Source organism: Dama dama, chromosome 21, assembly GCF_033118175.1.
Source record: "Dama dama isolate Ldn47 chromosome 21, ASM3311817v1, whole genome shotgun sequence".
NCBI classification, from domain to species: domain Eukaryota; kingdom Metazoa; phylum Chordata; class Mammalia; order Artiodactyla; family Cervidae; genus Dama; species Dama dama.
This window is the reverse complement of record NC_083701.1, coordinates 4,205,392-4,229,345: the sequence shown is the minus strand read 5'-3', so window position 1 is coordinate 4,229,345 and position 23,954 is coordinate 4,205,392. Positions and strand designations below refer to the sequence as shown.

The window sequence follows — 23,954 nt, the reverse complement described above, 5'->3', positions numbered from 1 at the left end:
ATGCATCTTCCGTGTGTGCGGCCCTGGTGTCCATGAATGTGTCCCCAAGAATGTAAGTTTGCCCAAGGGACCTAATAAAAAACTCAACGACTGTTCAGAAGCCCTGTTCTGCTTCTCATCGGATGGGGCTCAGTTACATCAGCTCAGAGGTGACCCTGGCGAGGCTGAGAGTGTGCATAACTCCACCAAGCACGTTGCTTTCCCCAAGCCAGGCGCACGGCCACACACGGCACCCCAAGACTCCCAGCCCTGGCAGTGAGAGCGTCCCCCAGGAACGCTGGCCTGAGAGCAGTTGCCTGCAGGTGCCAACCAGCAGGAGCCAGTGAGTGTGCTGGGCACAGGACCGCACTGGGCCGACCTGCTGCACTTTCATTGCTAAACCATCACAGAGATGCCAGACAGGTAGGAACACACATGGACAGAGGGACCACGCGAAGCAATACTCACGGCGGCGATAGATGGCTTCTTCCCGTCCCCAGCGGGGGGGTGAGTGACATCCGCCCCCAGAAAGATGACGGGCTGCTGGAACACCGGAGGCCTGTGGGGGAAGCGAGCTTCAGAGGCTGGGCTCGGGGACCCGCCCAGACCTCTCAGGACACGGGCACCGGTGCTACTCTGGGGCTCTGCTTGTAAAGACTCCTTATCTTTCAGGTACAGACAGAGAACACTTTATGGGGACAGAGGCTCAGTGTGAGATCTGCTTCAGAGTGACCCAGTGCGGGAGACGGGGCAGGTGGCGCGTATACCGCACAAGGGTGGTCAGGTGCGGACGGCCGCTGAGGCTGGGCCCAGGCACAGGAGGGATCTCCTCGAGGAGACGACTGAACGTTTCCAAGATAATCACGTCCATAGCATCCACGTCTGTCAGCCGACCTTGGACCTGCGGCCACAATGCAGGGCGCCTGGCAGCCGCAGCTCTCTACCCGGCACCCAATGTCTCCGGACGCAGCCACACGTTCTCGGGGGAGTGAATGTGTCCCAGTGGGGAAGCACGGAGCTAGGCTGTTCTCCCGGGGTCTTCTAAATGCTAGCCACACTCCGGCAGTCGACACCCCAAAGAGGCGGTGTTGGGGGCCCGGTTCTCCAACAGCTGGTGGGTCCCAGCCTCACCAGCTGTGCAACTGGGGGCCTTCTCGATGCCTCATCCTTCTCTCCTCCTGGACTCACGCGCTGCCCAGTTGCTCTGCGCTGAGCGCCCCCAGGTCCCGTGGCTCTTCCTCTTGCCCACCCCCCTTCCTATGATGGGTCCCGGGCACATCCGCACACGCAGTTCTGACTCACACCTTGAACTGGCAGAACCACACCGGCCACTGGACACCACTCTACCCCCGGCTCCCTGGCTCGCCTTGTGGCAGAGCTCTGGGATTAGCTGAGCCCGTCTCTTGCCTCCCCGACCGGGCCTCGTGCGGCCATGGCAACAGGACTGCTCTCTGCAAGGTCACCTGCAACTGCACACGTCCCCCAGCCCTGTGGCCGAGCCTCGCACCTCGTCACACCTGGCAGGTCGGTGCCGTGTGGCGGCCACGCACGGGCTCCCCACCAACCCCCTCCCAGGCTCCAGAGCTGTCGCCTTGCCTCCACGACCTTCCAACCCGGCACCCCCCAGGGCCCAGGCTTGGCCGGCCTTCCTATCTACACCACACCCTGGGGTTCTCTCCAGCCTAGAGGCTCTAACTAGAACCCGCACGTGAGGAGCCCTGAACAAGCCTGTCCAGCACAGGTTCTGTCCGCTCCCCCTGCCCCCGCCCCCCTCATTGCTCCCGCAGCGCAGGGTGGACCAATCTAGACTCTCCTCTTCCACTCACAGACCAAACCCATCCTCTCAGCAAGCCTGATAGCTCCATCGCCAAAACACCCACAGCCCTGGGCACCCCCGGCCCAGCTCCCACCAGCCGCTCTCCTGGGACAATGCCGGCAGGCCTGGCCCCTCTATCTATCCAGAGCTGGGGTTGCCTTTCAGAACAAGGTCAGTGGGGCTACATCTGCACTTGTGAACCTCCCCCCATGGCTGCATTCCCCTGGAGCAAGTGCCAGGCCCCCCCGGCTCGCCCCTCAGTTTCTTAGCAGAACGACCGCCTTGCTCCCGATAGGCAGGCCGCCCCAGGGCCCTTGCACGGCCTACACCCTCTGGAGCAGACTGCCCCGGTGTCCACAGAGCCCTGACCCCAGTACCAGCTCCCCATGAGGCCTCGCCCTTCTGCTGCTCAGCCCCCAGTTCCTGGCCCTGGCCTGTGGCCGACAGCGCCGCCTCCTGCTCTGAAGGCCCGTCCCAGAGCTCACCGTCGGGCACCTGGGGCGCTGGTGCGGCCCTCCTGTCTCATGGCACTGGCTCCGCAGCTGCCAGACCTCACGTGCAGGACCCACCTCTGGCTGGGGTCAGAAGGCCCTTCTCCTTGGGCCGGCACCGCCCTTAGTGGCCCTGGTTCCCGAGACCCAGAGCAGCCAAGACCCTCATCCTACTCACTTCCTGCCGAGCCCGGGACAGTGCTTGGCGTAGCTGAGCAGAGCCGCCCCAGCTGCCCCATGCACAGCGGAGGGCCGGCCTCACCTCCCCTGTGGCAGCAGGATGTTGTTCACGCCACCCAGTTTGACGTTGATCTTCAGACAGAGGTTGGACAGGGTCTGCGGCGTGGTCCTCTGCACGTTCTTCATCTGCACGCACTGCGTGGCCATGCCCAGCACGGTATCTCCCACACGCTTGACCTCGGCTGCCGAGAGAACGGGGTGTTCAGCACGGCTCCCCGGCGCTCCTCTGCCCACCCCACGCGCCCACCGCACACGCAGCCAAGCCCGGGACCCAGCTCCATGCCAGCTGCAGGGCATCCCCCACTGGCCCGGGGAGGCCCGCTCTCAGTTAGGGGCGTTTCTGCAACTTCTCCAGGCTGACAGGGCAGTGTGCGTGAGGCCAGGTTGGAAGCTAGGCATTCAGGACAGCAAGCAAATGCTCAAGTAGTTAAAAATATAAACCCCTGAATCCTCAGTCCCTGGCCAATGCAAACCCGACGTCAAAGCGCTCTCCAGGCCCACACCCCCTCCATTCTGGTTCTCTTGAGAAGCGAGTGGGGAACTGTCCCCTGGCCGGGCGGCCCTGGGAGAAGCCACCTGGGTGTCCTCCCGCTCCTGGACGCAGAGCCCACAGGAGACGGGGAAGCCAGCAAGCAGCCAACGCGCCTCTTTCCCCTCTGCCCTGTGTGCCCACGCCACTCCTGCACGGGGCCTCCGGTTCCCACCGGGCTTCCAGCAGACACACTCACACCCACCTCCCTGTCTCACCATCGCTTGTCTACACCCGGGAGCTTCCCCCACCAGGGCCTGGGACTCCATCCCAGGGCTTGGTAACTTTGAGCTGGGTGGAAGGACAACCGGCTTTCTGGCAGAAAGGACTCTGATCAAATCCCAGAGGATTCTGAGATGGCACGGCTCACAAGAGGAGGGCCAAGTCCCAGACAGGAGCTGAGGACTGCTCCCGCCCCCCGAGGGATTACTGCGTGCACATTGCGAGGCAGGTCCTCATCCAGCCCAAGTCTGTGTCGGCAGCGGACAAGGCGCCTGCGTGGCTGCCGCGTCCCACCCCTCCTCGGGACGCCCGTCTCAGGGAACAGGGCCCTCAGAGGAGACTGCCCAGGTGGCCCTGGGCATGTGCGTGGCCCCAGTCAGACACCACCTGGTCTCGCTCAGACACACGCCCCTCCTGGGTGCGGCGTAGGGCCGGGGCTGGAGCAGCACCAAGGCCTACCGTAAACGGGGGTCTTCCCCGGCAGGATGACCACCACCAGCTGCAGGCCAGCATACGTGTTTTTCAAGTGCCGGAACATGGGCTCCACACTGTCCGCCCCCTGGGCGTATTTACAGAAGCACGGCTGGCCCTGGATGGGCATGCCCGCGTCTCTTGAGATCTTTCTGAGCTGCTCCGTGAAGGACCTGGAGGAGCAGAGTTGTTACATGAAGAACCACCCACAGTGCCAATGATCCAGACCCCAAGCTGTTTTCACTGAGCTCTGAGTCCCCGCTGAAGCCCAAGACGAGGCTGTTTCAACAAGACAATGCACGGAGGCGGCCCGCGTGCTCAGCACACAGGCCCCTGAAAAGTCACGATGAAACAGGAGACGCCACGTCGTGGCCCTGCCACCCCCACCAGCTGTGACCCTCCCAGGCAGCGACAGGGCTGTCCTTTTAAAGTCGGGCACGAGCAGCTGCCGCTCACTTGCCCGCAGACGCCAAGCACTGTCAGGGCAAGGAGAGCCATGAGCTGACTGTCCCTTTGGGTTCCCCCGGTTTATCCCACGCGCACAGCTTGGACTCGGATGACATGGTCATGGGAGAAAACAAGAGAGCCCACGGTTACGAGTAGCACCAGCAGCTGCGGCCGTCACAGGCAGGGCGGGGGAGACAGATCCACAGTTTCTATTTTAAGCGCAGGGATACAAACATCCCAGCCTTTTACAATAAAGCAAGGACACGCCGACCCACCCCACCAGTTAGCGCCCAACCTCCAGCACATTAGTGCAGTTAAAGAAACCCATGAGCGCGTATCTATGCCTACGCCCACGAGTGCACCTGCCCTGGGGCCATCTGGCTCCAGAAGAAATGACACAAGGGCCCCAGACAGAAGCGGGGGAGGCGGCCTGAGACCAGACTGTACACCCCGGCCCTCCCCGCTCTCTGCCAGCGGTGCAGGAGAAAGGGCTCCGGCCCTCATGCCAGCTCTCTAGAACACCGAGAGCCGCAGCTCCCTGGGACCAAGGCCCGCTCAGACGCCCACTGGCGACTCTCAGCTCCCTGGGCCCCTCCCGCTCCCGCCCGAGGGAGGCGGGAGGCACACACCTTCCGTTCCGTCAGGTCTTGGCTGCTTTCAGAGTCTGACACCGGGTCAGGCTGGCCTGATACAGAAATATGAATCTAAAGTGCTTTTAAAAACAGTGCTAGTTCAGTGAACACAACTTTCTCCTTTGCCTCTAGTTTGTACACTTATTGGACCTGGCTGCTAAAGAATCCACCTGCAATACAGGAGACCCAGGTTCGATTCCTGGGTCAGGAAAATCCACAGGAGAAGAGATAGGCTACCCACTCCAGTATATTTGGCCTTCCCTGGTGACTCAGCTAGTAAAGAACCCGCCTGCAATGCGGGAGACCCCAGTTCTATTCCTGGGTGGGGAAGATCCCCTGGAGAAGGGAACGGCTACCCACTCCAGTATTCCGGCCTGGAGAATTCCATGGACTCTACAGGCCACAGGGTCGCAGAGTTGGACACGACTGAGCGTACACTTGCTCCCCATTTACTGTTTCGTTTCTCACATAGGCTGCTGCACCTCTGCACACTCACTCCAACAACAAGTCTGAGAAGCAAAGCTCCCCCTTCCTGACCAGGCCCACCCAGGGCAACACCCTCCGCCAAGCCCCGCCCTCCCCTCAGAGCCCCGCAGAGCAGGCCTCCCCGCGGTCCCCACACCCCCCCAGGCAGCCTTACTTGAGGTGCACCTCCGTGCACTGGCGCTGGGGGGCGAAGCAGGCAATGGCCCACACCTTGATCTCAATGCCCGTGTGGAACTGCTTGTTCCTCATGTCCCACACGCCCTGGACAGGGGTGGCAATTGCCTTATTCTGCAAATGGCGAGACGTTCAGAGTGAGGAGAAAACAGGCCTCTGACCTAGATTTTGTCACTGTCCCCACTGCACCTGGGCCCCAAGCAGAGGGCAGCTCCTGAGGCTGAGGGCCGAGCCTGTATGCAGCCTCCGGCGCTGAGCGGCCCCGCACTGCGGGGGCCTGTGGGGGCCGCCAGGTGCTCCCAGGAGGGCCGGACGGATGCACAGACCAAGGATGCAGGGACGGGGAGGTGGGGTGGGGGAGGTGAACTGGGCAGAGGGTTGCTGGAGGACGGACAGAGGGAGAGGGTGGGTGGGTGAGCAGGGAGGGCCCAGAGCCCCACCCACCCTCACAGGTAGCCTGGAGGGACAGGAAGGCCCCCTGTCTCAGAAAGGAGTTTCCAAGGATTTTCCCTCCTCCAGGACCAGCCAGGGCAGGGCACGGAAGTAGGGTGCTTCTCCCAGCCCTGCGCCTGGGGGCGGACCAGCTGGTGGGGACCGAGTCACAGCCCCCTGTGCCCTGCTCCCCACTGCCCGCCGTTGTTCAGGCTACTCCCACTGGAGAACAGAAACAACGGATGATGCATCCGCTTCATTCTGTCGTCTCTCCACCAGAAAGGACCAGGTCTCCACGCTGACTGTCGCCTAGGGAACCTGTGAGCTGCCTCCAAGCGAGGCCGGAGTTCAAGGGGTGGCGGGGAAGGGCTGCTGGCAAGAGCGGGGCCTGTGGGCCTGAGGCCCCGAGGGACACGGCGTGTCTGAGCTGTGGTCATTAACTCTGTCTGTCACTGTTTTATTTTTCTTACTGAAGTGATACAAGGATACAGTAAAAATCAAACATTAAGGAATGTTACTGTTTCATATGTTTTCCTAAACTGGTACCCTGCTCTGGCCAGCCTCCTCCTGTGAGAAAGAGAGCCACCACCATGTGTGGGCTATTGTCAGACTCCAGACATCAGGGAACGTTTCTGGGGGACATTTAATATTGTGTCTGACAGGACAATGCATGGGGCCAGTGATGAGAAGTGTTTGCTTCCAAGAAAATGTTTAAGAGATTTTGAAAAGTTTGTTCATTTAGAAGCATGAAAAACTTCGAATCCTCTGCAAGGTTAAAGAGCTGTTTTGTTCTCCAGACACCTTGCCTTCACTAAAGACACAGGATCTGCAGTCCTGGCTATACCAGGACTCACTCCCTCTGTCGTGCGAAGGGGAATCCGCCTCCCCGCTGGGCTGCAGGAAGGCAGGAAGGTGCCCCAGGGCCAGTGTCTGGGCTCCCAGGCACACAAGGGGGCTGAGAAGGAGCCAGGAGGCCTCCTGCAGAGATTAGGGAGCAGCCCCAAACACCCACGGCCTAGGGGGCATACCCCACCAACAGGGGACTACCTAGCAACACTCTAAAACAATGAGGGAGCCCCGTGTCATATGCACTCCAAGACCTCCGTGATCTAAGAGAAAAGTAAGTTAAAAAAGGGCAAGGTATAGAACTGTATTTAATACACTGCTATGCACACAGGAAGGAGTGAAAAAAAAAAAACGCAAGGATAATCCTCAGGGTGATTTTACAAAGAAAACTGCCTCCTGGGAGATCAGCTGGGATGTGGCGAAAAAAGAGGTATGTTCCCCTATAATTCTTTGCATTTTTTGAACTTTTAAACATTTTTATACATACAACTTGTATTTTAAAATAAGAAAGGGGAAAACTTGCAAACAAAACAAAATGAAAGCTTGCCCCACTCCACCAGGTGGAACAGTGTCAAGTCAGGCGGAACGCAGATTCCCATGGGTGCTCCCTAATGGACAAACACCATGACTTTTGCTTTTCTCTTCCTTTTTAGGGGCCACGTAGCATGTAGGATCTTAGTTCCCTGACCAGGGATTGAACCCAGGTCCCGGCAGTGAAAGTATCCAGTCCTAACTACCGGACCGCCAGGGAATTCCCAAAGTTGTGACCTTTGAAGTTGCACTCCACCTCCCCCCGCCTACCCACCACCTTGCTGGAGAAAAGCCCAGGAGAAAAGAAGAATTTCTCATAAGCCCTATGGGGCTCAAGGGTCAGGATCATACTGACCAGAGCCAGAGGTCAAATGTACAAATACAGAATTATGCTTGTGACTAAACTGAGGTACTTGTTCCCAAATACCACCCAAACAACAGTTAGAAAGCAGAGAAGCAGCAGGGAATGGTGGATAACAATTCATCACTGACTGCATCCCCCTCACACAAAGAACAATGCTTTTGAAAGTCTGGTGGGATAATAAAGTTTACCTTTAGAAAAGTAAAAGGGGGACTCAGGAAACTTTAAAGGGTCAAGGAAACCAGTCCTCTACGAAGCCCGACAGCTGTTACAGGTTCACACGGGAGCAGGAAGGACTCTACCTTGACCACGGTCTACATCTCTGGGGGCGGGAATGGGGGTTAGAACTCTACCTTGACCATGGTCTACACCTCTGGGGGTGGGGAAGGGGGTTAGAACGCTACCTTGACCATGGTCTACACCTCTGGGGGTGGGGAAGGGGGTTGGACGCTCTTGCTTCACTGTCAGCATATCGTCACACACTCCCAACACCCACAGAACGGCCCCGCCCAGCCTACCACCTACCCTGCCCCCGTAGAGGATGGAGGGCGGCTGGAGGACCCGTCCGGTCACGTCTGTCATCTCATCTTTGACCATGATTCCAAATTCACGAACATACGGATCTGTATTGAAACTGGCACTTCTCATCTTGAAAGGGAAGAGAGAAGAGGCTCAGAGTCGGGGGGTAATCTTTGCTTCCTTCCAGAAGCCGCATCTGTCCAGAGCATCAGGGTGCCATGCCCGGGGACCCTGTCCCCACCCAAAGCCTGCATCGATGATGGGACGCTCACCAGCTTGCTAATCTCTTCCTGCCGATCGGGGGCTGACCTGGCAGTCGCTCTGATCATGGTTGAGGTCTGATTGTCGGTCAGCTTTTTTATACATCTCTGTCCCGCCACTATGTTACAGACCTTCGAGGAAACGCAAGAGCTGGGTCAGCAGTGGGCTGGGGAAGCAGGAGGGTCTGGGGCTGAGCACAGACCCTAGTGGGGCGGGGGTGGGGTGGGGGGTGGGGATATGTTCCTGAGATCCACTAGGAACGGCAGCCCCAAGGAGGCCCTCCGGTCCACAGCAGAACCCCCCGAGGACACCCGGTGTAACACAGACACAGCCTGGGAACTGCGCGGGGGAAGCAACACAGCTGCAGGGCGGGCGGGCCTGCGTCCTCAGCACGGGTGTGTGGACCCCGTCCTCAGACAGGGGGCGGGGGGCGTAGGCAGGGCTGCCTGGGAAGGGACACAGATGGGAAAAACCCAACCATGGCCCAGATGTTCGAGCCACTGGGCAAGCACGGAGAATTTAAAACACTAACAGAAAATAGTTAGAACTCGCGTCTCCATTTCAGCATTTGATCTTTTCCCAGGCAAGGATTTTTCAAACCAGAAGTGGATTTTAGACTTCCTGTGCCAGGCGCCTGCTGGGCACACACACATATGATCCCAACCTTCACATGAATCCTGTGAGTTACCAAACCCATCTCATTAATGTGGAAACTGAGGCTGGACCACGTCTGTGAACCTGCCCAAGGTCCCACAGTGGCGGGAGTCACAAAGTTTGGGCCCAGCCCAAAGAGACAGAGGGCGGGGGCTTGCCTCCAGGGGAAGGTAGGTGTGTTTTTGCTCCTGTCCGACTTGTAAACACGGGAGGTGGGGGTAGCGCAGAACCAGCTTGTGCCTGTCCTTGAAGTACTGGGCTACCGTGCACTCCACCGTCTGCCCGCTCTCCTGCTGCAGCGGGAACCTAGGGGAGAGAGAGACTGCTCAGGCTCAGAGCCCGCCCCGGGCCACACACCTGCTCACGTAGCCTTTCTGGGTCTGCTTTCTCAGGGATGAAGGAGGCGGAGGAGCATCCAAAGCATCTATTGGGAGTCAAAACCAAACCGCACCCTCTGGGTCATCAGGAACATCCCCAAGTCCCACAATTTTGTTTCATTTCCAGAGTCGGAAAGGGGAAAATACCCCCACACCCACAATATGCAGTAATCACAAGAGACACCTACATCTAGGGGACATGGAAAGGATCCAGACAAAGACAAAGCCGGGAAGAACGGTCTGTGCGCGTCCCAGCCCCCCTCGCACCGACTCCGAAAGTCGTTCACAGGCTGCGTGCTCCAAGAGCCTGCCCCAGAGAATCCGAGACCTTCCAGACAGGGCAGCAAAAAGGATGAACTGTGTCAGCTCGGGCCTCTGCGGTCACACAGGCCGGGCAGGGGCCAAAGGTGGGCAGGGGCCAAAGGCTGGGCTGGGGCCAAAGGTGCCGGGCACAGGGACCAGGACGCAGGCTCACTGTGGCCACCTGCTTCACGGGGCCCTGGGCGCCCTGCTATAACCAGTGCCCAGCGACACACCAGGCGCTTCTCCTGGAACGACTACGAAATAAACTAACAAGTCCTCACTAGACCCAGGAGGCCTCCAGGTGGGGTGCAGGGGGCCACATGGCTTAGGCATCAGGGCACCCGTGAGGCCAGGACACCTACTACCTCGACAGGGACCCCACAGTGCTTGTGATGTGACGGGGCGCCAGGCACAGCCTGAGTTCAGGCAGTGAACACTCATGCCCACTACCCCCTAGGCCCCTGCTCAGTGCAGAGGGCTGGAAGATGAGCCCAAAAGGCCCTTGTTTTGCCAGTAATATTCAAGGAAAACTGACGAGGAGTCCCCCCACCCACCCCCACCATATCCCATCTCACCCCCACTCCTGCCCCAAACACGAGGAATTTCACAATTTTATCCCACGACGTGAAGTATGGAATCGACTAAGCCAAAGGCATACTTCCAGAAGTCACGGTGCAGAGTCTGGACTTTGAGAGACAGAGGAGGCCGGAGCTGGGGGCAGTCTGAAGGGACTCTCGTCCGGGAGCTGGGGGAGTCTGGAGGGACTCTCGTCCGGGGGCTGGGGGAGTCTGGAGGGACTCTCGTCCGGGGGCTGGGGGAGTCTGGAGGGACTCTCGTCCGGGGGCTGGGGGAGTCTGGAGGGACTCTCGTCCGGGGGCTGGGGGAGTCTGGAGGGACTCATGTCCATTGGCTGGAGGAGTCTGAAGGGATGGACTCTCGTCCAGTTGCTGCGGGGAGTCTAAAAGGACTCTAGTCCGGGGGCTGGGGGAGTCTGCAGGGACTCTCGTCTGGGGGCTGGGGGAGTCTGCAGGGACTCTCGTCTGGGGGCTGGGGGAGTCTGCAGGGACTCTCGTCCGGGGGCTGGGGGAGTCTGCAGGGACTCTCGTCCGGGAGCTGGGGGAGTCTGGAGGGACTCTCGTCCGGGGGCTGGGGGAGTCTGCAGGGACTCTCGTCCGGGGGCTGGGGGAGTCTGCAGGGACTCTCGTCCGGGGGCTGGGGGAGTCTGGAGGGACTCATGTCCATTGGCTGGAGGAGTCTGAAGGGATGGACTCTCGTCCAGTTGCTGCGGGGAGTCTGAAAGGACTCTCGTCCAGGGGCTGGGGGAGTCTGAAGGGACTCTTGTCCGGGGGCTGGGGGAGTCTGGAGGGACTCACGTCCGGTGGCTAGGGGGAGTCTGGAGGGACTCACGTCTGGTGGCTAGGGGGAGTCTGGAGGGACTCTTGTCCGGGGGCTGGAGGAGTCTGAAGGGACTCTCGTCCGGGGGCCGGGGGAGTCTGAAGGGACTCACGTCCGGTGGCTAGGGGGAGTCTGAAGGGACTTACGTCTGGTGGCTGGCCGGCCGCCGGGTCACGTTACACACGCGGTACTTTCTCTTCATCTGCCCGCAGTGCGTTATCTCCACCTTTAGACCTGAGGACACAGAGCGGCTGGGCTTCAGCATCAAGACTAGGCCTGACCTGTCGCGACACCCCACCAAAGACCATTTGGCTTTCAGGGGACCCTCACCCGCAGACCCACGCTAAGGGCCTGGGGCTGGGCCATCTCACCCGCAGGGGTGCCCCCTGGCCCAGGGGTGGTGAGGCCCAAGGCCTGTGCTCAGAGACAACAGACGACGGGGCTCCACTGAGAGTGTGGCGTCCGCGCCCACGGCCTTCTGTGCTTCCTGCGGGGTTATTCTTAGCAGAAAGCCCTGCTGCTGGCCTCTGTACACCCCCAGGAAGGACAGGTGCCAAGGGCCGGGCTCTGAGGCGTTTCCAGCAACCAGATGGCGGGCAGGAGGACCCAGCCTGGCCACAGTGCCCTGGACTGCACTTCCTCAAGTGGAGACCAGGCTTGATGCATACAGACACCCCACGTGGTGAGGAGCCAACGTTCTGAAACTTCTGAGATGCTGGTTATGTCCTGCTGCAACCTTGGGCCGTTCTCCTCCACGTTCGGATGCCACGGGCCATCCTGTCCCCGTGGTGACGAGTCTGACGTCAACTGCCCCCACCTCCAAGGAGAAACGTGGGCCCCCTCGGCCATATGCCCCTCGGGCCTGAGGCAGGCAGCTGCTTACCTTTGATTTCTTTGGTAAACTTGACCCTTTGGGAATCTGTCAGAGGTTTCTGTTGTTCTTCAATACTTTTAAAATCCAAGACTTCACAAACAAACTCAATGACTGGCTGTGCCTTATAGAATGCTGTCGCCGAGACTGTGGGCGGGAAGAGAAGAGACGGGAGCACAGGTGTGACTGGGTTCTGGCGCAGCCCCTCCCGCGGCTGAGCCCCCGCAGGCAGGAGGGCACCTGGCCTCCGTGGCCCCTGCCCGTGGAGCGGACCCGCAGTGGGGACTCGTGCCGGGGCACAGGCTGCCACTGCCCACTCCAGCCAGGGCAGCGCTAGGTGCTGGCAGAGGCTAAGGTCACCCTCTGAGAGTAAAGCTGGGCTTGACGGCCACAAGCTGTGGGCTTTCTGGCAGTTTCTGACCACCTCCTGGCCTCCATCTCGCTGAAGTTTATCCAACACAGGGGCAGCCGGGAGCCTGGGGAGCGGGCCCCCCAGAGGCTCCGACGGTCAAGCCTGAGTGCTGCTGCCCTTGCGCACCAGCAGGTGCGGGTGGAGCTGGCCTCAGGGGCCCTCCCCCGAACCCTGCCCTGGCACCGGGGCTCTGCTTACCGTCGATATTCAGCATCATCTTCCAGAGAGAAGGCCGGACAGACTGATGGAATCCAAACCACACCTCTCGGCCCCCGCCCAGAGGATTGGAGCAGCCCTCGGATGCTGTGAAGAAGGAGCGGCCCACGGGGGTGTACCTGCAATGGGAGCCTCGTCTGGGGGTGCCAGCAGGCACGCACCCTGTGGATGTCCCACACGCAGGGAACACAGGGGAGAACACCCCCCGAGAGCTAAGGGCACGTGGCCCGGTCCTGCCTCCATTTCCCGTGGGACCCTCCCACCTCGATGCCTTGCCTGCAGCCAGTACTTCACACCTTTCTCAGGTGGAGGGTGGGGCAGGGGTTCAGGTGACCACGGTCAGCCAGCTGGATAGGCCCCACCCGGGCCTCAGGGCCTCTGGCACTGAAGGCCAAGGACCTCTCAGAGACCAAGCCCCCGGGCCACATCCATTCCACTCAGCTCCTCCACAGGGTGGAGAGGGAGATGCTGAACTCAGACTTTGTTTGGGGGTAGTGGGTCTACGTGTGGAAAGACCCACACCCCTCCTGGGGCCAGTTCCCACCGGGGCTCAGAGCTGGAGGCCCCCACACTCTCAGGGCAGCAGTCAGTGGCCGCAGCATCGCTGAGGGTCCCCAAGGGAAGACCCCACTGCCTGCAGACACAGCCGCCAACCAGGACACACGGCCCACTCTCTGCCGCCCCACAGACGTGCTCATCCTGTCTCTTTCTCCACTTTCCCCAAAGACTTTCCTCCTGATGATAAAAGTAACTTGGTGATTAATTCAAAGCAATTCGGGGGCGGGGGGGGGGGCGGGCAGGAAATCACAGCAATTCCTGCTGCTCATTTAATAAATGGATTTGACATTTTGGCAACAACCCTTAAGAGTTGTTTTTTGTTTTTTTCATCTACCTACCTTCCCCGCTAGCAACAGTTTCAAGCAGTGACAGACTACATTTGGGGGTGGGAGGGGACCCTTGCCCTGAGGGACAGGCTGCTCTGTCCACAGAAGAGCAGGGCCCCCTGTAAAAACCCACCCGGCCCTTCAAGGCGCCTCCTCTTACACTCACATCTTAAGAGTTCTGGTCAGGGTTGGGAGAGTGCAGTTGGGAGGTTCATTTCAGTTTCAAATGTTCCCTCTTTTACTTAATCATTCAAACAGTTCCCGGGGTCCCACTGTGCAGGACACATGTGGAAGGAAGAGGCGACCCCCGGAGAAGCCCGAGCTCCCGCATGGGGACCCGTGCAACTCTGAGCCTCCGTCTGGTCAATTACAAGCTGTCCCAATTGTCCCGGCAGGTTCAAATGTGCTGATTAGTGGGGGAAAAAGCCCCACAGGATAGAGCCAAAGTGGGCAACCTCCATGGTCCTGAGAGGCTCCTCCATGTGGCGCAGGCCAGCTGAGCACGGAGCTGGAACACAGGCGTGCGGGCGCCCGAGAAGCGGGACCCTGCGCACGTGCCGGGTGGAGCGACTGCGCCCAGAGACGGGGAGTGTGTGCCTGTCTCGGGACACAGGAAGGGGGTGAGGGCAGCTCCCGGGGAGGCCTGGGCAGTCACGCTTCCTCTGGTGGGACTGTGCTGTGCGTGCCTGACTGAGACCCCGCCAGCTCACGTTCTTGGCTGGCGCTGCTGCTGCCCTCGCCCTGTAAGCCCGTGTGTGTCACCACCCTGACCCCCAGGCCCAGCGCATCCTGGGAGAGCAGGTTCACATTCTCAGGAAACGGGGCACTGGAGGCAGACCCTCCTGCTCCTCCAGCCCCCACCCCGTGGGCGGTCCTCACCTCATGGACGGCAGATGCCTCATGACCACATCCAGGGCCTGGATCGTCTCGAAGGGGACGCTGGGCAGCCGCCCCGAAAGTGCATCGTGTAACGCCTGTAAGCTCACGCAGGACACCCACTTGATGGACACCTTGAAGATGCGGTCCTTCCCTTCTCCTGGCAGCGTGACCTCCAGCTCCACCTGGGAGGAGACCCGAGCACACGGCTACTCACGCTTCCTTCTGAGGAAGCCTCCCTGAAAGGTGCCTCCCTGTGGCCAAGCCAGCCGAGCACAGTTTCTGGGCAAATTTCCCCGCTCAGCCCCGCTCAGCCCCTCCACAGGGCGGAGAGGGAGATGCTGAGCGCAGACCTCGCTTGGGGGTGGTGGGTCTATGTGTGGAAGGATCCACACCCCTCCCGGGGCCAGCTGGCTTCCAGAACGCCCGAGGTTAGAGAAATTCAGCCGGTCCTTCATCCAGATGCACAGGGATGGGCATGCCCGCGCCCCCGCCCGGAGGTCCCATGCCTCCCAAGCCCGACCAGATACATGGTGGTGGCCAGAGCCAGTGGCCAGCACCGCCGGGGGCTGGGGCAGCTTCTGAGAGAAGGAAAGCCCAGGACGGGGAAAGCAGGACACAGGCACAAACAAGGCTGCTCTTGGGACAGATGAAGAGGGTGTGGGCAGCTCTCTGGGGGTCCTGGGCAGTTATTCTTTCTCCGGTGGGACTGAGAAAACTGCAGTGGATCTGGGCGGGGGGGTTCCTGTTTCCTGAGTCTCTGAGTCCATAAGCTAGTTTTGCAGTGAATAAATCATGAGCATGAGCCTTCTCAGAACAGACTCGAGATAAAACAGAGCAAGACACTGACAATGATCGAGATGGACGGACATTCCCAACCTTTCTGCTGGATTAGACTTGTCGCTAAGGGAGACCACAGTGAGAGGAGGGTGTGGTTGGTTGGTGGTGGATGGTTTGGCCCCGGGCAAACAGGTCATGACACTGTTGGAGGGCTGTCTGTGCCCACCTGCGCACAGAAGTGCCGCAGGACCAGCATCACGAGGGCCAAGAAGGCAGAGAAAGCAGCTTCAGCCACCACCATGAAAGGGCAGACGGGCTGGTGTCAGAGGCCCTGCCTGCCACTCACACGTGATGACTGGGGGCTCATTCTCACTCCCTCGCACCACCCCCAATGCCTGCACTATCCCTCCGCTCACCCCCCAGCCTCGGGGAGCACTCCCTCTTGCACTGCCACCCCCGCTCAGGTACCCCAGAGCAGCAACCAGAACTCATGGAGCCCCGCACGCCTAGGATGCATGCAGGCCCCAAACTGGACACGGCCCGGGCTCCGGTCAAGGATGAGCAGAGCGTGAAAAGGAGCCCGTTCTTCCCAGTGGACAGATCTCAAGCACCTGACACTGAACAGAAGCAGCTAGCCACAGAGGCTGCTACGGTTAAGATTTGTCTCAAGACAGAGGACATGTTAAGGGCGCGCACACAGCCGATGAAAGCCGTCAAGAGAGCATCAGCTTAGCCTGAGTCGTCAGGACGGGGGCTGTGGGGGCAGCCAGGGGAGGTGTGAGTGCGGCCGGCAGAGACCCACATGCGGCTGCAGAGCTCGGCCAGCAGGTGGGCGGGGACTCACACCTGCTCCCCTCACACATGACTCCAGCGGGCACGTCACGCCCGCCATGCTCGGGGACTGGTGCTAAATTAGATGCCTGTTAAGGTCATTCTTCAGAAATGCCTCTATAATCCCACCAAGGGGGGATTCGGAGGGGCACTTCCCTTCAGGAAGAGGTCCTCCTGTTTTCAAGTAGAGTCCAGACCAGCCTCCTCTCGGTCCCCGGCAAAAAGGGAATGGAAGAAGCTCCAGGCTCTGCGACATTCTATGTCAGACATGCCTCAAGAGGCCACCCTCTGCAGCCTGACCTGGGCAGGGGGCTCCTCCAGGATGCCATCTGTAACGCGGGACAGCGGGCGGCCCCCTGGATCACAGACGCTGTGCACACGAGGGCACCAGCGCACGGAAGCCGTGACCAGGAAGACGCCTCCCGCCACCTTCTTACCGTGGGCAGTCAGCAGAGGCACCACCGCAGGCCTGGAAAACGGGAGACGGCCCCAAGGGCCGACCTCTGTGGACAGACGGAAGTCACACGCTGGGTCCTTCCTGTCTGTGCATCACCGGGATGACAGAGCAGGGTCCCGCCTGGAGCTGCCCTGCGGCTGGAGGGAGCACCGGGTGGGCGGGGAGCACCGCTTGCCCAGATGTCTATAGACCCACTGGGGGAGCATCACGGGCAACAAGCGAACGCACTCCCGGCTGCAACTCATGTCGCATCCCTGCTGAAGAAGAGCAGGAGCGACACCTACATGGCGAGCAGCCCGCACAGCTCCCGGGTCTCCTGCACAGAGAAGGGAAGGGCAGGCCTGGCATGCGGGGGGCTTTCAGACAGCACGGGGTTGGCATGGAGGAGGGAGGGCTGGCGGGAGAGATGAGGAATGGAGGGCAACAGCTGCCCGCCTGGGGTCAGGGCCCCGGGCATGGTGTGGACACCCCGGGCAGCTGCCAGCAGACTCAGGGCAACTGGGGACATAAAAGGATTTCCTCTCTTATACACAAGTGCCTGTGACACAAAAAAAAAAAGTAGTGTATGGAAAAAAGAGCACACATAAAAGGGGAAAAAAAAAAAAAGACGACACTTTGCTACAAGATGTGAATGTACGGGAATAGAAAAGGGTAGCATCTCACATGAGCTCCCAAACAGAAGAGGTGAATTTCTGCACCTTGCAAATATGTGACAGATATTACAGGTGACTGGAGGGAGGGGTCTGGAATCTGGAGACTCCACCCCAACCAGACCCTGAGGCTGTGGCCAGGTTCTCTAAGCCCACTTGAGGAAAGGATGAAGATGGGTGGGCTTCAAGCTAAGAGACACCAAGTGGCTCAATGGTAAAGAATCGGCCCACCAATGCAGGAGATGTGGGTTTGATCCCTGGGTCAGGAAGACCCCCGGGAGGAGGAAATGGCAACCCACTCCAGTCTTCTTGCCTAGAGAATCCCATGGAAAGAAGAGCCTGGTGGGCTACAGTCCATGGGATCACAAAGACTTGGACACAAATGAGCACACATGCAAAGCGCCCACCGAGACCTGGTGAAACGTCCAAAGTGCTGCTGTGGGCACCGGACACCTCACACAACAGCAGTTAAAATGACAGAGGACCTGCAACCGTCACTGTTAGCATCTGCTAAGTGTGTGCTATGCTCCCAGCGCTGTGACCAAGTGCTTTAAACCCTGACGGCCCCCCAGGCATGATTTGGGGCCAGGAGCGTGGGCATCACCCAGGAGAGCTGCTTAAAGCTGTAGATACCCCAGACCTGGAACCAGAACCATCACTTAAAGAGGCCCCAGGGCTGCGGGGGAACACGACAGTGGAGAAGCCTTCTCAGGGTGCATTCACTCACTGTGGGGGCACAGTGCCCTGGCAGGTGGCCTCCACACCACCTCCCATTTCACAGGGGGGCAGGAGAGGCAGCTCACCCAAGGCGCCACCACTACTTGGGGCCAGGAAGGCACTTGGCTCAAATCCACTACCACCCCGGCACTATGTCAACGTCGACAACGACGTGTCTCAGCTCTGACCACCACACGTCCTCCCCCACCCCTTCTGAAGGAAATATTCCTCAGGCCCCCCAGTACCTAATTATAAACATGAAGAGACAACACTGTGAGTAAACGCCTTAGGCTTTTCTTTCTTATACAACTTTAAACAAGAACAAATGTGCAAATCAAACGTAAAACTTTATAACTAACACACTTCAAATGGAACAGATTGCATGGAATTCTCTAGGAAGACTGGCGTAGGTCCACCCATTCCCTTCTCCAGGGATTGAATTCGGGTCCCCCGCATTGCAGGCAGATTCCTTCCCATCTGAGCACGAGGGAAGCCCCATTTCAAAGGCAGAGAGCATGTTCATTTGCAAGAGGTGGTTCTGCTCAGCTGACCGGCTGGCATCTGGTCCCCAGAGCCAGGCAGGGCTGGTGAGAGGCAGGCTGTTATCTCAGGGGCCCTCATCACTGCCCCGCCTCGCCTTGGTCCTAACAGAGGCCCCCTATCAGAGCACCGCAATTCCCAGCCATGCAGCTGGGAGCTAAAACAACAGACCCTGCTGGCCATCCAGCCCAGTAGAGGAGCTTAGTCATTTTAAGATTATCATTAAAATGCAGAAGCAAAACCACAATGTCCTGTCTGCAGAGAACTTGCAGGTCACAGGGCAGTAGCCTCAGATCTCAGATCCTCTAAGCTCTGAGCTATTTTCCTTCTCAGAGACTCTTTTGGTAAGAGGCTAATTGTGTACATCATTCCTGAAGGGAATCAGCTTTTACATTCTTATTGGGATAATTGTTCAATTACTTGTTTGTTTTTTGATGTTGTTCCCCTCCCCCGCCCGTACATGTAAAAATGATTTCCACGCCATCTTCGGTTTTCCTCCCTTACAAACAACACCTATCATCAAAGCAGGGCAGCCCATTGATTGGAAGATGTGCCAAGAAGTGGCAGGTGCTAGGCAGAAGGGATACTGCCTTTTAAATAAAGCCACAGCAAGCATAAAGACAATAAGGAGAGGTGACATGTTAATCCAACCACGACCCCAGGTTGATGAATCATGGTATCACTTTGGACGAATGGCTAGTTACCGCCGAGTGACCGTTTGCTTTTGCTGCCAATTGGCACCTGTCTACACCTGCACGAACACACTTCTCTCTAGGTCGTCACAGACCCACCCCATGATGCAGGCTCCTGTCTGGGGCTGGTCTGGAGCATGCGCGCACACATGTGTGGTTCTCATTTAAAAGTTTCATGGTTTCAGGACGTTCTCGGTGTCTTTCCCTGGACTTGGATGACTTCACCCTCTGCCGCTGCAAACCACAGCCCACAGAAGGTGGCATCTGTGGACTCCACCGTGAAGCACACAACCGCTGGGGGCATTCTGCCCCTGGGGGAAGTGACTCCGTGTGTGACCAGAGAGACAGCAGGCTTGACCGCTCACACACTGCTCCACCCAACCCGCCTCCATGAGCTCACCTTATCCCTCCCGATCGGAAGGGGCATCGCTGTGTAGAGATTCTTCCTTCCGTCAAACACTGGTTTCCGATCCCCAAAGATCTGTGTTTTAAAGTGCTGAACCATATGTTCCACTATTTCCCTGAAACAAGACAGAATTTGAGCAAAACGTCAATAAAACCAGGGAAAGGGCATACAAGGATGACATTCTTTTGACACAGGTTTTTAAGCAATTTTTATAAGCCCTGTGGCTCGTTTTAATAACCTGACTTTCAAAGAAAATAATAAATAAATAACCTGACTTTCAACTTCCACCTACAAGAAACCAAACTAGACCTTTGGGTGCTTGACGCTCACTCACCCCGAGGCTCAAACACGGGAGAGCCCCTCCACGCCCTTGCTGCGCACGCCTATCCAGCAGACAGCACGCCCCCTCCTGAGGCTGAGGCCCAGGCCCCTGCCCCGTGACAGAGCACTCCTGCCCCACAACTCCGGGGGCCGGCGCGGCCTGGCCTCCCGCTTCTGTGACCCACTGCAGAACACGCTCTGGGTGCTGCTGCCTTTTCAGTCTGGGCTCTGGAACAAAGACCCTGAACCTGACATGGAGGTTTGCTGTTCTAAGCGACAAAGATTCTGGGGCTGTCAGCTCCTTGGGCAGCAGGAACCCAGCGGGCACGAAGCAGCTGTTCTGCTATGGGGCTCGAGGACCGAGCGGCCTGTGACCCCACCTCGCCCCCCGCTCTGCCTACCTGTCCACCCACCAGCCTCTCCGCACTCCCAGCAGAGCAGCACTGCACGCCCACCTCCTGACTCTGTCAAGGGCAGAGGACGGGGAGGCGTGCCAGGGCTCAGCCTGGCCGCAAGCCTCTGCCTCTGCCTCACTGGCTTCATGAGGAACGCACCGAGCCTCTGACACCCACCAAGAGACCCCAGCCCAGCAGGTATGAAGCCTCCAGGACAGCTGGTGCTGCTCTGACCCCGACCCCGCCGCCCCGACCCGCAGCCGGGGTGCAGGCTCACCCGCCACCCCACACACTACCCTGGGTCACCCACGGCAGGGTGGCCCCTGCCTCCACGCTGTCTCCAGACCACTGCTCCCCAAGCTGCGAGGACCCCATCTTCTTGGCCAAGACTTCACCGTCAACTCAAAGTTCAGATGGCTCTATTGAGATGTCCCACCCACATTCAAAGCACAAATCACCCAACTGAATTCAAGTTTATTGTGAACAGAATTAAGAGGGCACACGCCCCAACTTTTCTCTTAAACACGACGAGGCGATTATGGATCAACCTCACTTATAAACACAGATGCAGAACAAAATAAGAGAAAGCCACACCCTTCATGGCTCCTCTCCCCCCCAGGATTGGAGTAAATCAGCCAAACCAATGTGGTCCTCCCTGAAGGGACCAGTGAAGTCTATGACAATGAAGGGCGGACTTCCCCACGGTCAAGTGTGCAGGGGATGAGGGACAGGGGACAGCTAGTGCCAAGGGGCATACACGACTCTTTACTGGGGCACTGAAAACACCATAAGATGCTTAAAAACAAAACCACCAACTGATAAACCATATTCATGGACAGGAATATTCAATTTCCAAAAAAAATTCACTTTCAATCCCAATAAAAATCCAGAGGGGCTAATTTTTATCTGACAGGATTTAATAAACTGTAAAGTGTATTTGGAAACATCAAAGGATAAAGGCCAGTAAGCACATTCTTGAAAAAGAACACAGTGGATGCAGAAACCGTGGCAGAGACAGTGGAGGGACAGACAAGCTGAACTCAGGACAGACTCGAGGACCCAGAAAATGACCCACAGATGCAGACATTTCACTTATGAGAGAAGGAGCAGAGAGACAGGACAGACTACAAAACAGGTGAGCCAACATAACAAAACAGAGACTCATAGAAACAGAAAACACACGTGGTTTCAGGGGTGATGAGTGAAACACGCGAGGGAGATCGAGAGCTACACAAACTTCCAGTTATAAAAATATACGTCATTAAACATTTTTAATGTATTCTTTGGTTAATCTCTAATTACACAAATTTCTGCATTAACACACTCCCATTGTGAATTTCAAACATGGATAATGCGCTAAGTCCGCCCAGAGCAGCTCTACTTCCATCTCTTCCCGGAAGCAACCTTATTATCTTCAAACCTACGCATTTTACACAAATACATAGGTACATTAAAAAACAAAACAAACAATGTATTACGTTTTTAAACACATGGTTCTGGAGCTTGCTGTTTTCCCAGGATGTGTGTTTAAGACCTTCCCTTGTCATTATATATACAAAGTGGCATCAAGTCTAGAGATAGGGATGTTGCTGCATCGTGTACTGTAACATACCATTGACAAACCATATGGCTGTCTACACTTCCGGTTGTGGTATTCATACTGGGAAGCTCCATTTCACTGCTGTCCATGGTTTCACAGTGGTCTACAGTGTGTTTATTTAACCATCCCCAGGGGGTGATTTGAAATGATCTCTTTTCCCTCTCCCTTTTTGCCATGATAATATTAGATGTGCCTGTACACATCTCTTTGGGATAAACACTTAGAAGCAGGATGAGTGAGTCAAAGATCTATGGGGTATGAAGCCACCTTCTGGTGGCTTTTCCTCCTGGTGCACATTTCCTCCTGTGAGCAGCAGGCTGCAAACCACATGGCCAGGCTGCACGGCCCCCACTTCCCCTGCACAGACTGAGCTCCTGCTCAGGGTTCTTCAGCAGCCACTTGACTGAGCTCAAGAGGAGTAAGAGGGAAAGGACAGTCGGAGATCAGGAGCACAGCTTCTTCCTTCGAGCAGCCCATCCTGTGTGTCTGAGCACGGAAGTGCTAATTCTGACCTCCTGGCAAGGTTTCCGGTGCTGGCGGAAAGGCCTGCACGGCCTGGACCAGCCCTGGGCACTGGCTGTTGCAGGTGACCAACTGAAGCCACAGGGACACTAGAAGCCCCCTGAGAAGACGGACCCTGCCTTATACTGAACCCCCTCCCACAGCTCCACTCAGGACGGTGACTACTGTACTGCCAGGGGTGAGGGAACACTGGGCTAGCATTCATGATGGCGCATCAGAACCTGTGTAGATGGCATTTTTCTCCCAGTGCTGCACGAAGCCTCAGGGCTGAATGTGTTAACTGCCTACTATGTGCACTGCACAAGTTTTGGGAACTCAGAACTGACACGTGCTTTAACACAGACTGCAGCGTGGAAGCACACGGGATTCTGAGGTCTCCCTGGACGGCGTCAGTCTGGGGGACAGCCCGCGGCACGGACCTCCTGTGTCCGACTCCCGCCCACTCCGGGCTCCCGTCTTCCAGTGCTGCCCTGCCCCTGTCAGGGCCCTGCCCACTGGGGACACAAACCACATCCCCCTTGGCCCCCACTGCAGCCCAGGGCACACTGGAGGCTGCACAGTGGTAGCACGGTTGGAGACAGGGACTATGTCAAGGTGCTAGCGCGTCATGGGTTCTCCTAACACAAAAACTTGACTTCTGACGTTTTCCAAGCTATTTTGACTGATTACACTTTTGAGATTGAACCTGAGCCAAGGTCCATCAGAGTCACCAGCAAAATGAACGCTGAAGGCGCACGCAGGAGGAGGCAGCAGACCTCAGGTCAGCTCTGAACCCAGGGGAGCAGCAGGGCACACTAGTGCCTGGGCTGGCCGGGCCACAAAAGTGCAGCTCAAGATTCATCGGGGCTACTTCCTGTTTGACTCAATTTCTAGACACGGGGCAACTTCAGAACCTTGCAGTCACAACTACAACAGGTCTGTGGGAGCAGAGTCAGGTAAAAACATCCCATTTTAATCACCATCAGCCTTTTTCTGCTGCCAGATGACAAAGCCTTAGTCATGCCTATTTTCATAAAAGAAAGCTTCTTGTACGCTGTGGTTGATGGCATAATAAGAACCCACTGCTGCCACACCAAGCCAAAGCTCAGGAGACGTGCTTTTCCATGCCTTCATTCCGGCTCTAAGATTATATCCAAATCACAGATTCTCACAGGATTCTGTCCCAGGGAGACTCAAAATCAGACACGCCCGCCCATTCGTGGAGCGTCTCAAAGCATGTAGGGCACAGTAAAAGACCCCAGAAGACCTTCATGAACAAAGTGTCTGAACCAGCTGTGCCCAAAACCCTGGTTTACACACACATTTTTAGTAAGCACGTATTTAAAGGACCTCATATAACTGTCAAGTATTGTTTGTTTGGAGACACGTCTTTTGGGGATAAATACGCAGAAATAGAATTGGTGGGTCAAAGGGTGTGTACTATTTTTATTTTAACATGTACACCAAGTCACTTTCTAAAAAGTCTGAAACAATGTGTACGAGCCGCATTGAGTCCATCCAACTGTTTAGTTTTACAGATAAGGGAAAACAAGCCCCAAGCATTCTTTCTCTTACAAAGACTCATCAGGAAAAAATTTACAGCAAAGAGTATTTTATAGGGTACCAGTACAAACCAGGT

At 57.5% G+C, this 23,954-nt stretch overlaps 1 protein-coding gene across 1 annotated transcript in view; it reads right to left on the bottom strand.

Moving 5' to 3' along the window:
- AGO2 (argonaute RISC catalytic component 2) overlaps window positions 1–23,954 on the bottom strand; it is a 92,248-nt gene that overhangs the window by 21,973 nt on the left and 46,321 nt on the right. The window contains exons 3-14 of the mRNA XM_061123131.1: window positions 19,493–19,613; window positions 14,429–14,610; window positions 12,648–12,784; window positions 12,050–12,184; window positions 11,313–11,400; window positions 9,250–9,397; window positions 8,449–8,568; window positions 8,183–8,305; window positions 5,468–5,601; window positions 3,737–3,921; window positions 2,549–2,708; window positions 448–538 (exon numbers count right to left, since the gene is read on the bottom strand). Of these exons, the coding sequence (XP_060979114.1) occupies window positions 448–538; window positions 2,549–2,708; window positions 3,737–3,921; window positions 5,468–5,601; window positions 8,183–8,305; window positions 8,449–8,568; window positions 9,250–9,397; window positions 11,313–11,400; window positions 12,050–12,184; window positions 12,648–12,784; window positions 14,429–14,610; window positions 19,493–19,613 (1,624 nt within the window). The remainder of the gene's footprint in view (window positions 1–447; window positions 539–2,548; window positions 2,709–3,736; window positions 3,922–5,467; window positions 5,602–8,182; window positions 8,306–8,448; window positions 8,569–9,249; window positions 9,398–11,312; window positions 11,401–12,049; window positions 12,185–12,647; window positions 12,785–14,428; window positions 14,611–19,492; window positions 19,614–23,954) is intronic.